General features: G+C 41.6%; 1 protein-coding gene across 5 annotated transcripts in view; it reads left to right on the top strand.

The window, feature by feature from the left end:
• EPHB1 (EPH receptor B1) overlaps window positions 1-15,209 on the top strand; it is a 457,257-nt gene that overhangs the window by 399,614 nt on the left and 42,434 nt on the right. For 4 of the 5 annotated variants that reach the window (XM_061636578.1, XM_061636581.1, XM_061636582.1 and 1 more), the window contains 2 exons: window positions 7,525-7,706; window positions 12,269-12,431. In XM_061636578.1, the coding sequence (XP_061492562.1) occupies window positions 7,525-7,706; window positions 12,269-12,431 (345 nt within the window). The remainder of the gene's footprint in view (window positions 1-7,524; window positions 7,707-12,268; window positions 12,432-15,209) is intronic. The other variant, XM_061636580.1, reaches the window with a different exon arrangement.

The following is a 15,209-nucleotide window of genomic DNA, read 5'->3' as shown; positions in this document are numbered from 1 at the left end:
CAGCAAGCTTTGTTCAGGAGTGGCTAACCTGTAGCACTTCAGATGTTGTTGGACTCCACTTCCCATCAGCCTTAGCCAGCATGGCCAATGGTCAGGGATGAAGTGAGCTGTACTCCAACTACATCTGGAGTACTACAGGTTCCCCTATCACTACATTAGTTGCATATGAAATTCTATACTGCTCTGTTTGCCTTCTATGTTTGAAGAATCTGCATTCATTTATGTGTTGAGTAATTTATGCTGCAATCCAGATCTCTCACCCACCCACCAGTGAAGCTTGATGGAGTGGTGGGGCCACTGCACCCATATGCCTGCTGCACATGGTGGCCAGGGTGGAAAGTGGGAGGCAGTAAGATTACTGTACCAGTCTGGAGCTGGTTCAGCACTTGGGCCCAATGCTGTCACACAATGGCAGTGAAACTGCCTTCAGATCCAACGGATCCTGGGCAAACTCAGCCCCTCACCACCTCCGGAATGCTTCATTTCAAGACCCTTCCCCAGTGGCACTCCCCCTCCTGCCAACAGGTTTGGAGGGTGGAAGGGGGAGTGCTCAGTCAACAGAATGATGATTGCATCGCTCCATCAGTGGGTGATGGTGGGAGGCTGCCTTAGCTGGGCGAGCTGGGCAGAGGAACCCAATCCACCACCACCACCCAAGCCCAGCACAAGATGACTTTGGATTGCTTTGTAAGGTACCTCTTACAGAAAAGAAATATTAAAACAGGATGGTACTTAGCAGTTTTCAGACAATTTGGATTCACCAGCATCCAGTGACTCCTTTTGATCATCAAGGGCATTGACTGTGAATCTTAGATTCTATTTTGAGTACATAACTCAACAGCGAGTTAGACTTATCAACATCATTGTTACCTGTGTTCTGGTGGAGAGGTGATTGACTGTCGTAAGTAGCATTGCTCTGTACACCATTAAATTAAGAGGCTGCCGCCACTGCTCACCAGGGAGTTAAGGGACAGTGAGTTCCAAAGGCATGTAAAGAGAAGAGCATTCTGAAGACTCTGAGGATTAGTCTCTGCAGAGTCCTCACCACATGCATCAGTGGGCTTTAAAATGAGACACTTTGATGTCTCCGGAGGACCAGACAGGAAATTAACTTGTTTAATGAAGCGCAAGTTATATTGCCTTGGTTCTATGTGGACTCCCATCCCCAGCAGGGATTCAAAAATAAATGCAGGAGACAGATTCAAAGACGACGACAGTGATTCTCCAGGAGTTTGACTCAGAGCAATGCACACTCCCATCTGGCACATATGGTTCAAGTAGAGATTCCTACTTTACCACTGCCAGGCTGGCTGAAAGCTTGAATCAGATAGCAGTTCTTATTTTATTTAAATATTATATAAAATGTTCTTTTAAGCCCGCCCTTCAGTGAACTAGATCCCGGCATCATATCTGTTGCCTTCTTAACAAATGTCTGTACTAAAAACAACTTGTATCCAAGCTTTACAAAAGGTTCACAGGCATATCGTGTCCTTCCCCTCCCTTAGATTTGTCTGGGGAAAGGGTGTAACCCAGGAATAGAACATGCTTTGCATGCAAGGGATCCCACATTCAATCCATGGTATCTCCAGGTAGAGCTGGGAAAAACTCCTGTCTGGAAACCCTAGAGAGCAATGTCCAGTCAGCTCAGAGACAGTACAGAGCTAGATGGCCCAGTGGTTTGACTTGCTCTAAGGCACTTTCCTATGTCTAATGCTACAGACAGTACAGTATGTGGTTGCAGCTGTTACACAATCAATCTACCATCATAAAAATGGTAATCTGAATTCTCCTATTTTGAGTAAGTAAAGTGTATTAAGCTTGCCTGGTGGAAAGGGGTACTCCTTGCCCCTTTGTAGTGCCTACAGATGCTCATTTAGTGTGCTGCTATTAATCCCATCTAAGTGTGGCTTCCTGCCTTTCATATCCCAGCTCCAGTAATCTTTCTCACATTGATGTGGGGATGTATCACCCTGTTTATGTGGTCTCTGTGGTGTATGCTTGGATTTTGTTTTGTCAAGCACTGCTTCTTATGAGGAGTTTCCAGGCTTTGGGGTTTGTCCTCAGACCATAACCTCTGTTAGGTTCCCCTTAGATGTCATGTTTCCAATTTTCCCCACTTGCTTTGGCCTCTAGTCATAGGGTTCTCCAACCTCTTGATCACTTTGCTTGCCCCTTTCTGCATCTTTTCTAGCTCTATGAAATATTTTTGGAGATCAGGTGGCACAAGTAGAGCTATACCCAGTGTCCCTGACAAGGCTGCACTATAGATGGGTATTAAAAGCATCCTGAGATTTATTGCTTTTATTTTCAATCAATTTCTTAATAATTCTTAATGTGAAACTTCTATTTTGCACTGTTTAATACTGTTGATGCTTCCAATAAGCTGTGAGAGATGCCAAGAGGTCAGGCTATTATTTCATAGCCTAATCAACACAATCTAGGTATTACTGATTTAAATGACTATCCTCTTCCCTACCCCCTCCTGCCTACAAGTTTTGAACAATCTTCTGCACTGGAATACTGTGAACTGGCCCTTATAATCTACTGGTGTGCATTGCAGAATTTGCCACATAATGTAGCAGTCATATGATGGCTTAACCATGTGCCCTACTCATAACTCACCTTACTTTTACTATGCTTCTAAAATACTGAAAGATATTATACTACAGAGATGGTAGTGGTGATGATGATGATGATAAAGAAGTTGTTGTCATTGTTGTTTACAAATATTTTAACCTGTCCCTCGTTGACAAGTAATCCCAGGGTGAGTGAATAAGAAAACCATTCAAAATGTGAAATAGTTTCACCAAAATATTATAAATCAAGGCCAGATAACAACCAACAACCAGAGCAACTATAAAACAGCAATAGTATCAAAATCTGAAAACAACCCAGCCCTCTTAATCAAGAAATGCCTTTGTGAACAGATGGGTTTTCAGTTGGTGATGAAAACTCATGAGAGTCAGTAGCAGTCAGATGGCAGGATATTCCATAACTGGGATGCTAAAATTATGAAGGCCCTTTCCAAGATAGCTGCATAGGAGATCTTACTTGGCTGAAGCACAACCCAAAGGGCCTCCCCTGTTGGCCTTAACTCAGGAGCAGGTTGATACAGGGGGAAGATGACTGTTCAAGTATCTCAGTCCCAAATTGTATAGAGCTTTATGAGTCAGCATACAGACTTTGAATTTAATCCAGTAACATACTGGCAGCCAATGCAACTCTTTCAGGACTGGTGTTACCTGGCCTTGTTAGGCTGATCAGCCTAACAATGAAGCCACTGAATTTTGTGCAAGCTGCAGCTTCCGGGTCAGAAATAGGCTGAAATATGAATGGTCCACGGTAAAATGAGTCATACAACTGCCTCACCAAACAGTCTGCATGGAAGATTCATTCAATTCATGCTCAACACACCTTGAGGGGCACAGAACAACAGTGAATAAAGCAAAAGACTATAAATATTCTTTTGTAACTCATTTAATGACATAGCTGGATGGAGCCAAAATGGGGATCCTTATTTTTGCAAAACATTTTTGCCTCCACAAATGGGCCATCATTGTCCTGCCCCTTGTCAAGGGAAGATCACAATACAGATGACTGCTGTGTCCCCACCAGTAGAGAAGAATGATCATGCCATGCCACTCAGAATGCTGCAAATTGCCTGCTTAAAAGTAGCTGTGACAGCCATTTTACTGGTGACAATATGCGCATCATGACCCTCCACCTCTGTTGCTGGGGGTGGATTGTGTGAGTGGATTGCCTCCCTTAAAGTGGATTGCTTCCTGGCATCAACTACTTTAAAGGATGCAATCTTCAGAGCAATGCCCAGCACAAATCCTCCCCTCTCTGGCAAAAGAACCCCCTCTTTTCCTGTGAAAGGGAACCCTACAGAATATTCATTACAGCCTTAGGAGTGGCTTTGTCATCTTTAGTGCAATGGAGAGGCGAAGGAGAGCAAGTTGCCCTGGATTCATAGTGAGTGAAAAATCTTTTCTAAATTTGCTCATTCATTTGCAGATGGGCCCTTATAGCTTCTCTTTGACAAAGAGTCCCCAGGAATTTTAAGTTCTAATTAAAAATAACAAGTCTTTTAAATGTTAAAACTTTATTATTTACAGACTGTTCCCATTTCATTCCTCTTGCTGCAGTAATGTTCTTCAAACAGCAATTAAATATAAGAAAACTTTATCACCATGGCAAAGGGAGGGCGGCATTGCTGTAAAAGCAAGCTTCGTTGTAAGCATATGTGCTAAATGGAGATGGTGGTGAGACTCTTGAGGTACTCTCCCAGATATTCTAAGCCAGCCTTATCCAAACTGGTGCCTTCTGGATGTTTGTGTCATTCTCATCAGCTCCATACTGGCTAAGAGTGATGGGATTTGTAGTCCAAAACATCTGGAGGGCGACAGGATGGGGAAGGCTGTTCTACATTAGGAATGGATATTATTGCTAAGGCCAGTTGTTTCCCAGAGAATGAATCTAAACAGCCTGAGTTAAATGGAAAAGAAAGATCATTAGCTCTCCTTTAAGCCTGCTGGGGTATGGGAAAGCTGGCTTCCATTTGTCTTTAATTTGGCTTACTATGATGGGGAGGAAAGGGCTGCAAAGTCGTTACAGTAGGGCCCTGCTTCCCGGCGCTTCGCTTCCCGGCGTTCCGCTAATGCAGTGACTTTCATTCCCCGTTTTAAAGCCGATTTTGCAGCATTTTGCGGCATTTTTGCGCGACGTGCCCCATTATACTCAATGGGGTTCTGCTTTATGGCGATTTCCGCTTTACGGCGGGGGTCCGGAACGGAACCTGCCATATAAGCGGGGCCCACCTGTATAGGGAAACAATTTAGAAAGACTCAGTCTGTCCCTATCCCTGCTTTGTCAACGCTAACATCACTTCCGACTTTGCATTCTTAGATTTCCCCAGCTTCTTCTCAGGGGACCCCCACCCATGAGTTTGTGAGAAAAGAGAATGGGGAGCGAAGATAAGACAATGAATGTTTGTTTTGGAATCTTTTTGAACCAATGCTTTGGCAAAAAAATGGCTACATAGTGTGGTGGAAATCCATGTGTTTTTGAGGAAACATAATTCCAAGCCTACTTATCAAAGCAGTACTAGCAGCAGCAGCAACACCCTGAAGCCTTTCCAGCCATAAGGCGGGGTGGGGAACCTCAGGCCCAGGGGCAAATGCAGCCCTCCATACTTCTGTGTCTGGCCCTTGGGACTCTCCCCAGGTGACACCCCTCATTGGCTCTGTTCCTCACCCTCCTCCAGTTCTTTTGCCTGGCTGTAAAGTATCAGACTGTTATAATGCCCCTTGTTTGCCCGGATGGAGAGAGATATGTGTAGAAACCTCTGACGTTTGCATGGCTGGACTCTGGAGCCTACTATACAAAGATAAGAGTCATTTCTGTTGCCCTACTGCTGGCATGCAGTCCACAGAAGGTTGCCCATTAGGGAATGTGGTCCTTGGGTTGAAAAAGCTTCTCTACCCTTGCCCTTAAGCCTTTTCCCATGCCACCTGTGCAGCAAATGTATTCCCTGCATAATTTCTGGCCAATGTCTCCAATGTCTCTTTTCTATCACTGGCCATGATACAGAAAAGTAGGACCGTAGCACTAAAATTTGTGTGTCTTTTTGGCGTATTGCAACTGAAGAGCAAATTCAATGCAAATGCAAACATTTCTACAAGCCAGTATGGAGAGATGGAGTCCATCACCATACTTGGTGTTTCAGTATAGTTCATTCATTCATTCATTCATTCATTCATTCATTCAATTTATATCTCTCCCTTCCTCCCAGAAGGAGCCCATGGTGGCAAACAAAACACTGAAAATACTCTAAGACATTTTAAAAACAGATTTTAAAATGTATGCAAACAAAACATCATTAAAAACATATTAAAACAAAACATCTTTTTTAAAAAAAGGTTTAAAAACATCTTAAAAAGCAATTCCGACACAGACGCAGACTGGGATAAGATCTCTGCTTAAAAGGCTTGTTGAAAGAGAAATGAGTTGAGAAATCTCAGTGCTGAGCTTATCTGCAAAGGTTTTTCCCCCCTAATTACTGTCTTGCTCCTTGAGAAGTAAATTATTTCCCCTGGTTCTACTTAAAATATGAACAATTCTTAAATATTATATGCATTTTACAATATTATACACAATTTATACACATATGCCAAGGATTTGCCAGCCTTTCTGGACACATTTGCAACCCAGAGAAATTGTTATGGGCACCACACATACATAACCACAACCAAGCACACACTAGAATCTATTCTGTTTGCTAAAATAGAATGCCTTTTTCAAGCCTAATTTCACTGAAGGGAGGGGACCCTCTAGGTGCCAGGGAAGACCTCAATGGGACCATGTGCACTCATGGGTGCTATATTGGTAACCCTTGGAATATACACTTCAGATATCCTAAAGTAACCAGCATATAAACAGAGATATAAAACAATGCATATAAGTTAATAAAAAAACATGTAAATACTTACAAAATTATGCTGCAGAAATATAGTCCAGCATGCATATTAGCTCTTTCACATTATAAATATATAGTATTCTTTGCATATAATCAGTCTGGCTTTAAAATAAAGAACAAAAACCTGACAATGAACGAGCAGGTCAGACGTAAGTGGCTGCTCAATGGGAGAAACAATGTGATGTGTGTCAGAATAGCCGTATCCTGTTTATAAATCCATTTGTAATGGATTCCTCCTTCATCTCTAGTCAGAGTGGCTGGAGGAAATGGAATAGAAGTAGCAGCTGACTGAGAAGCAGAAAACTGAGGGGAAGAGGGTAAAATCTGCAAGGCACTTGAGGGAGGGAATGTAAAGAGAGAGTCAAGAACTTACAGAGGAAAATTGGAGGCTGAGAGCAGTGGTTGGAGAAGGCAGTGGATCCAAGAAGGAACAACAGAAAATGTGATGTATGACCTATGGCAATATCCTAGGAAAGTAAACCTCAGCAAAGAAACTTGGAGTAGGCAGAGATCATAGTGTTGATAAAAGGTTCAAAGAGACATGGAGCCACAAGAGTAATTGGGAGCTGCAGGAATAAAAACAGGGGAACAGAAACTGAGTGATTGCAGATGATATGGAGAGAGTGAGCAATCTAGAAGAATGAGCTGCGGCCTCTTGAAAATAACAACTAATTTTTGTTCATTCAGTAGTTTATTTGTAACCCTCTTTTCCACACAATTGTGCCCAGAGTAGCTTACAACATATAAGAAGAAAAATAACAGGGAGAAATGTAACAGGTCTGCATTGTGGTGTGTTAACATGGAATTCTACACATTAATTGTTCTAGTACAGAAATATTTTTTCTTGAATGGTGGAATATTTTATGCTATTGCATTGAACTGTACTATTTTATATAATATTCATTTTCCTCCTTCACCCTCACTGTCCCTTCCTCTCCCTGGTCCTAATGTTTTATTTCTACCGCCTCTTCAGAATGCTCTTATCCTCCTTCCCGTAGGTTAATTTTCACTTTTCTTCCACTTTCTGTTTCCTCCTTTCTCCATAGCTCCCTCCACAGTTCCCATCATGCACCAGGTAAGTGCCACCATGAGGAGCATCACACTGTCGTGGCCTCAGCCAGAACAGCCCAATGGCATCATCCTGGACTATGAGATCCGTTACTATGAGAAGGTGAGCCGGATCTGCATCCCCGAGATTAGCAGCACTATGGGCTCAAGACCATCCACCGTAAGCTTGAATGTATTTGAGTGAGGGGAGTTGGGCAAGGGCATAAATGACTTGGGGGCTTTAACACTCTCTGCTGTTGTTTTTCACTGTTGTGGAATGTGTAGTATTGGCCTGATTGAAAGTTTAGTTGAAATCAATGGGGAGATACCCTGTGACAGCAGTGAGATTTCTGAGGCAGGCTCTTTTCCCAGCAATGATATTTTTGAAAGACCTTTGTAGCCTAAGCCCTGAGCCATTTGAGAGGGGTAAGGTGAGGTTAGCTGTTGTTCATATTGACCCTCACCACAATTGATTTGTATTAGTTCTCTGCATTCCAGCACCAATTTACCACACTACAGGTTTCTTCCTGGTCACCATACATTGAGTTCTTCTAGGGATGGGGGAGAAATTTGATTTGATTGGCATTTTAATACAAAACTACTTAATTTGCACTTTCTGAACCAATACACAAACCAAAACTCAGCTATCCTTTGAAATACAGACTTCTCTGAACTTTGCAGCGCAGTTCTCCAGCCAAGTAATGTGTAAAAAAATGTGTATGTTACTGGAAATTATGTATGCATATATTAATGAAAATAGCATATCCAATTTATTATATTAGGGAAAATTGTTTGCAAAATGTGTATATTAACAAAATTGTGCACTAAAATGCTGCTGAATTTATGTGAGCATTTTCAAAAATAAAAAATAAGTAATCACAAACTGATGCAGAAATGTAGAGAATAGAATTTAAGATTGGGGGAGAAATGGGACACTGAAATTGACATATTTGTCTAGCCTAATCTATTCCTATCATTTTATCAATATGAAGGCCTGTTTATGTACATAACACTCCCTCTATCAAAGCTTTGTAACACCTGGCTATAAAGAGCTCATGGGACGCTGTTCCCTCAGGACATTCTTTCACAGTTTGCACAGTTTTTCTATTCCAGCCTGACATTCTCACTATGGCTCCAAGCTCACCCACACTTAAACAAATGTGTACTTCTTTAGCTTAGTTTCTGTTGCCCATTGCTTCCCTGAGCCATAAAGTAGTAGCAGAGAAGGAATTCATGCCCTAAGCTTCACTAAACCATTCAGTCATGCTGCTGCAGAAAATCTTGAAAATAATAGTTAACTGAAAGCAGGGACTCCCCATTGATTCCTGCTTGCCTGCTGTGTATACTTGTTTCATTTCCTCATATTCTTGAAAGATCATTGTTTCTGGAGAGTAATAGCTTGCTAGGAGTGGCAATCTGCACACTGAGCTAGCCTTGGTGATGTATAGTGAGTGTTTTGCCAACTCTGTGCCACTCCCTTGTGCCTGTATTATCCTTTTAAAGCTCTCTCCTTCTTAAGCCCCTGATATCCAAGAGATAGCTCCTGTTTTATTACCTTATAAGAGCTGGATAGATTTAACCCAGCACAGATTGCTATGGATTGGGCGAAGAACTAGTTGTGCCCATGAGTCCCTGACATTCAGTGAATGATATCAGACGTCAGATTGTCAGGAAGCAGGTGTCAACTGCAGTGCTACCATATAGACCTGCCAACCTTTCCTGGTATTATTTATGACTTACAGGTCTATCTAAGCAGACATGGGAGGTTGCAGCAGCATTGGACCTCTGTGCATTTCCGCAATTGTGTTAGACCTTTCTCCTGCCTTGATGTATGAATATTCAGAGGGAAGTGAACTAGCGCAGAAGGAACAGAGAGACAGAACAAATGAGTTTAAGGATTTGGATTCAGAATAGAGAATATACTGCAGCTACATAGAGTCTTGATAATTGAGTGTCAAGCTGACATAGGGTGGTGAGATGAAAAAGAGGACAGGCAACTGCACTTTTTAATAGTTGTACAGTAGAGGGGATTTCAGCAGATGCAGCTTGTCCTACAAACTATACCTGCTGATATTCCCTTCTCTACACAACTATTAAATGTGCCAGAGACCTGGCCTTTTTCCATCTCGCCACCCTAAGCAGATTGGAACTGGACATCAGGGAGTCCCACATTCAAGCACTGGGTACAGTGGTAGCCTTGAGCAACTTACTGATTTTCACCTTCAGTTTCCTATCTGTCAAGTGAATATCTGGGAAGTGAAGCTTAAGAAATAATGTATGACAGTCTTCAGGCTGAAAAATTGGACAGAGTAGCATTATTTCTTGAGGCCTCATTGTCACTGAGACAATAGATAGTGATGTCTCTGTGCCTGATGTGCACTTCACAGACCAGTTGTGGGTCTGTGTGAGTACACAGAAGGGGGCTATTTAACAGGAATCACATTGAGACCATTCCATTCACACCACAGCAGAGCTGGGGCAAAGAGCAAGTCTGGGAAGGAGAATTTGATGAAATGCTGACATGGAGTTTTTGAATCACAAATTAAATTTTCAGCAAGGTTTGATAAAAATCCTTAACAGCCAAATCAGTTGTTTTAGTAGTTGTGAGTAGTAGTAATACTTCTACTTAGTAACTGGTTATTTTAGTAGAGAGTGCCACTACTTTCAAGAGAGGGATAAAATGTCTGTTGATAGGGCCCAGAGGTACTGTAATGAAATATTTAGGACACTAAATCAGTATTTGAGTTTGGATATTGAATTTTAATTCCAAATCTGCAGTTTTGGATTATCATATTCCATACGGTGCAATGGGGCTTAAATTAATAACCACAACATATCTGAGACTGCAAACAAGAGTTAGAGGCTTTCATTGTAAAATTGCTCAGTAATGCAACACTTGGTGCAGTGTGTGCATTGGGTAGTCTGAAAAGTATTGTGTTTGAGAAGGGGTGTTTGGTGAGATAAAAGCCTTATCTTTTGTGTTTCATCTGTAATGGCTGTTTTACATTTGTGAGTCACCACTTTGTATACCTTTGAGTAGGGAACATGCATGTGTAAATACAGCGACAGTTTCTTTTATACTGTCCATTGAGAAGAGTTGGTAGGCTAGCTAGATTAAGTATTCTGGAGTGGATACTAACAACTAAAAGCCTTTCCACACAGTCACCTTTCTGTGCAATAAATGTTATTCATTTGTTTTACCTAGTAGGCATACCCTCACTCCAAGTGGCACATCTTTTGCAGGGATATCACATTTTCTGCAAAAGCATTCACTAGGCACTATCTTGTTCCTTTCCCAACATGTTGTGGAAATGTGGTTACACCAATAGCGAACAGTGTGGTGCATCACCACCACTCACATGACCTCTGTTGGTCACATCATTGCTGCTTACTGGGAGGTGTAAACACAGCAGGTGAATCAATCTGATGCATTTGCCCTGTGCCAATTTGATGGCCACCTCAACCCTCTATCTCCCAGTAAGCAGCAGCAGTGCAAGCAAGTGGAGGTCAGGTGAGCAGCGGCACCTCACCACATTGTCCACAACCCAACTATTGCAGGCACCTATTGGCTACCTTTTGTGACAGAATCGGTGATTTGTGATACAACTCTCTCCCCTATAGACATGCACTATTTGGTGAAGTCTTATTTTTAGGGGGTTTTAAAAAGTATTTTTCCAGAGTCTCTTACATATTCAGTTGTCATTATTTTTAATGTGGTGTTATACGTTACTGCTATGCTCTCCATCATTTGTTTGTTTGTTTTTTAATTCTTCAGAGGCTGGAACGTCTCTTAGAGCTGGCTTGATTGTAACACTAAACCATGGTTTAGTGCTATGTGCAGGTGCTAGAGCAAACCTGAGGAAAGCCTGATACTTGCAATTTTCTCTCTCCCTTTCCTGTGCAGCCAGGAGAATGACCTTGCTTGCATGTACTTTCAGTTTCAAAGAATCCTGGTTTGTTGTTATGCATGAACCCAGAGATTGTGGTTTAAAATAAGCTCTGGTTAGTTCAACGAGTCAGCTTCATAACCTATGGATAGACATTGGGCTTTTTAGAAACTAACAAGAGTTGTTACATTACAAGTCAGTAGTCTACAAAACTCAAAGTAGAGACTAGGAAAGTCCTTCTCCTGGCTGCCCAGAAGCAAAAAAGGGAAGTGTATGTATGTGTGAGATGGGGTTGGGGTGGAGATTGCATGAGCCCAATTTCTTGTTTGTGCACATAATGCTAAATCATTGTTTAGTGTTATGGGTGAGCCAGCCCATTGTACAGACGTCTTCATTTAGCGTGTTTTTTAAATGGAGTGAACAGCAACAAGACTATCTGCCTTTTTGATTATATGTAAACAGTGTATCATATCACTGTTACTGAAAAAGAGTTTGTGGCAATAAAAATGTAGTTGGGGCACTCTTTGTTTATATAGCCTGAACTCCATCAGCACTTGCTGAAAAAATAGAGAATCCTTGCAGCACTCTTTAGGTGATAGTAGACTACCAGTCATCACCATCATCCATTCATTGCATCCCATGCTCCAGGCCAAATGGGAAGCTTGCAAAATGTCATTGCTTGCATGATCTTTGGCCCTGTTGAAGGGGAAATACAAGGAAGACGTTTAATGTTGCTTTATGTTACCACCATAACTGTAACAAATTATCAGCACAAAAATAAATCTTAGAAATAGTTTCAGAAAAGGCTTCTTCCCTTTTATTAATACCTTTGTCTTTTATTTACTGTTCCCTGAAGGACCACAATGAGTACAACTCCTCCATGGCCAAGAGCCAGACCAACACCGCACGAATTGATGGGCTGCGGCCAGGGATGGTATACGTGGTACAGGTTCGGGCTCGGACAGTGGCTGGCTATGGGAAATACAGTGGGAAAATGTGCTTCCAAACCCTGACGGATGGTGAGTGTGACAGAAAAGGGGGGGTAGGAGAGTGGGGAGGGAACTGAGAGAGGAAGGGAAGGAGGAAAGGAGATTGCACACTGTCAAGCCTCCGAGCTATAATTGGATTAAATCAACTTGTCTCTCCAAACCCTTGCCTCCCAGTGGGGCAGTGTGGTGAGAGCCAGGTGATTTACAGAGATGTTTGATTAATTGCCAGCTGGAGAACTAATCTGACTGAAATCTCTTATTTCTGTTTTTGCTCTGACCATGCAAGTGATTTCCCCCTCTATCTGCATATGAATGGCCTTTCAATGTTTGCATGCAAGCTAGGGAGGCATCAGAATAGCTTCTCTGGGTCAGAGTAGCGGTCCAGTATTCTGCATCCAGCAGTGGCTAGTGATGTATGTACAGAGGATTTGTACGGGTGTAGTGTAATATGCCATTCCTAGTTGTTTGCACCTAACATATGATAAACTTCAGTTTTAGGAAGCATGGGTCTGTGACTATCTAATAAAATTTGATGTTTTTAGAATGTTCAGAAATAAACTAAATGCATATATTCGGAGCCTGATCACCTTTGCTAGTGTCCTTTCTTTGTATAACACTATACCACCTTTCTAGGTCTAATAGCAACAGTTCTTTTTGGATTTCAAAAGAAACCCATGCACAGCAGTTTTAGATTTTCAAATTCAAGGAGTTTATTTAAGCACAATTAAGACAAATACACTAGCAACAAACAACTAATAAAAGGGCGTAGAAGAATGAAAGTGATTCCCTCAGTGGTAGAGAAAGATGAAACAAGATACCACAGTCATGCCTATGCTTGGAGAGGTGCTCTTCTCACTGAGTTTATCCAATTCTGTACACTTTGCTCTAGCCTTCTCCTAGGACCACTTTTTGGAGGAAAGTAAGTTCCAGTGAAAGTCTGAGCAGGGTTCAGTGAAACTATGTCACAGCTTCCCATCAGATTTTTTCAAGGGGCTTAAGCAGGTATAACCATCCTGAATGATACAGACAAGACCCTTGAAACGCCTCTTTGCTGCTTCTATTTGTTACACCAAGGTCGGCCACTACTTGGCACACAATAGTCTGAAAGAATTAACACGCAGGGATTTGAAACCTTGCTCTTGACTTGACTAGAATCAACTCTAAACACCTAAGCCCATGACCACAGCCCTGTGTAGGTATTATGCGTGAACAGAAAATAACCAAGTAGGAGGCATAGAGCAAGCTCCACCTGCAATATCCTGGTGGGTTCTAGTTGTACCCTCTGTGTTTCTGACCTCCTCATCTTGAGCAGGGAAGGTGTGAGGATCATCTACCTGCATTCATTTGAATGTGGGTAGAACCTTCAATGTCACCAGGAAGACTGATGAAGTTCCAAGGCCCTGTATCCTGTTCTTTACCCTACTAAGTTAGAATTAGTATTTAAGGTTTGCCCATAATCAACATTCACTCTCAGTTCATCAGGATTAAAGCATCTCACATAGTTATCCTCCAGGACTGTGTCACATATTACATTTCTAATGTGTACATCTAAGGCACATACTAAAACTATAATGTGTTAGGGAGACAAATGTATTTTAAAAGATACATCCACTGATAAAAATGATTCCTGCATGTGTCTGTAAGCCAGCAATTGATCAGAATTCACTGCTTTTATACACAGCCTTTAAAGACACATCTGATTTCCATAATGTGTCAAGCAGCCCTAAGACTTGACTGTATCATAGCTACTACTTCTATAGAATTGGACAAGATTCAGTTTTAAAATGTGAATAATTCAGTTTCTCAGAACCCAAAGATCAATGCAAAACCCAACCCATCTGGTAAATTATATTATAAAGAATGGTTCACATTTTAGCTCAAGGAGAAGGACAAATATGAGCCCTTTTGATGACTTCTCATCATTGTGTGTTGACAAAATAAGGAACAAATGGAAGAGGTAGACAACATGTTTCTGATGCCTCCACATATGCACAAATACACACACAACTGGTTAGATAATTATTAGCTTGCTTGTAAAAAATTCCACTCTAAGTAAGCTACTCTCAGGGTAGCTAATATAATGGTCAATAAACAATGTAGCAGAAGAAATAAGAACGTGAGATTCAGCTAGGGATGGGTGAATCTGTCAAATTCAGTTTCTCTGTTTCTCATTTTTCCCATCTTAAATTCAGCTCCCCACATTTTCACATCAGTTTGTGAATTTTTAAAAAAAAGTAAATTCATCATCATTTTAGTGTGAATTTCTCACAGTATACATATTTTGCCTAATATGCACATTTTTGCAAAGCAATAATGCATTTTGTGTGTTATTTCCAGTAATATATACTTGTATGCACACTTTACCATAGTATATGCATTTTTGTGGAGAACTGCATTGCAAAATTTGGCTCAGTGTGAATTTCAAAGATGGCTGTGCTTCAGTTCACATATTGTTTTTGAAAGTGCAAATTTGGTAGGTTCACCTTTAAACATGAACTGAATCGAATTTCATCCATATCCCTAGATTCAGCTAATGCTTTTAAAATCCTGGGAAAATAAAAAGGTCTTTGCCAGGTGCCAAAAGGACCTAAGAATAGGTGCCAGGTGAGCCTCCCTGGGGAGTGTGTTCCACAGATAGGGTGCCACAGCTAACAAGGCCCTCTTACCAATTGCAACAAACTTAACTTCAGAAGATCTCCAGGCCGTGTTGTCTAGCAAGCCCCCAATGCGAGTTGAGGCCTGCACCCACCCCTAGCTTGGCTTCCTTCTCTACCATCACACATGCGACAGGGAGCAGGCCCCATGGTC

Source organism: Rhineura floridana, chromosome 7 (assembly GCF_030035675.1).
Source record: "Rhineura floridana isolate rRhiFlo1 chromosome 7, rRhiFlo1.hap2, whole genome shotgun sequence".
Taxonomy (NCBI): domain Eukaryota; kingdom Metazoa; phylum Chordata; class Lepidosauria; order Squamata; family Rhineuridae; genus Rhineura; species Rhineura floridana.
Note: the sequence above shows the minus strand (reverse complement) of the source record. Positions and strands in the feature narration are given on the sequence as shown.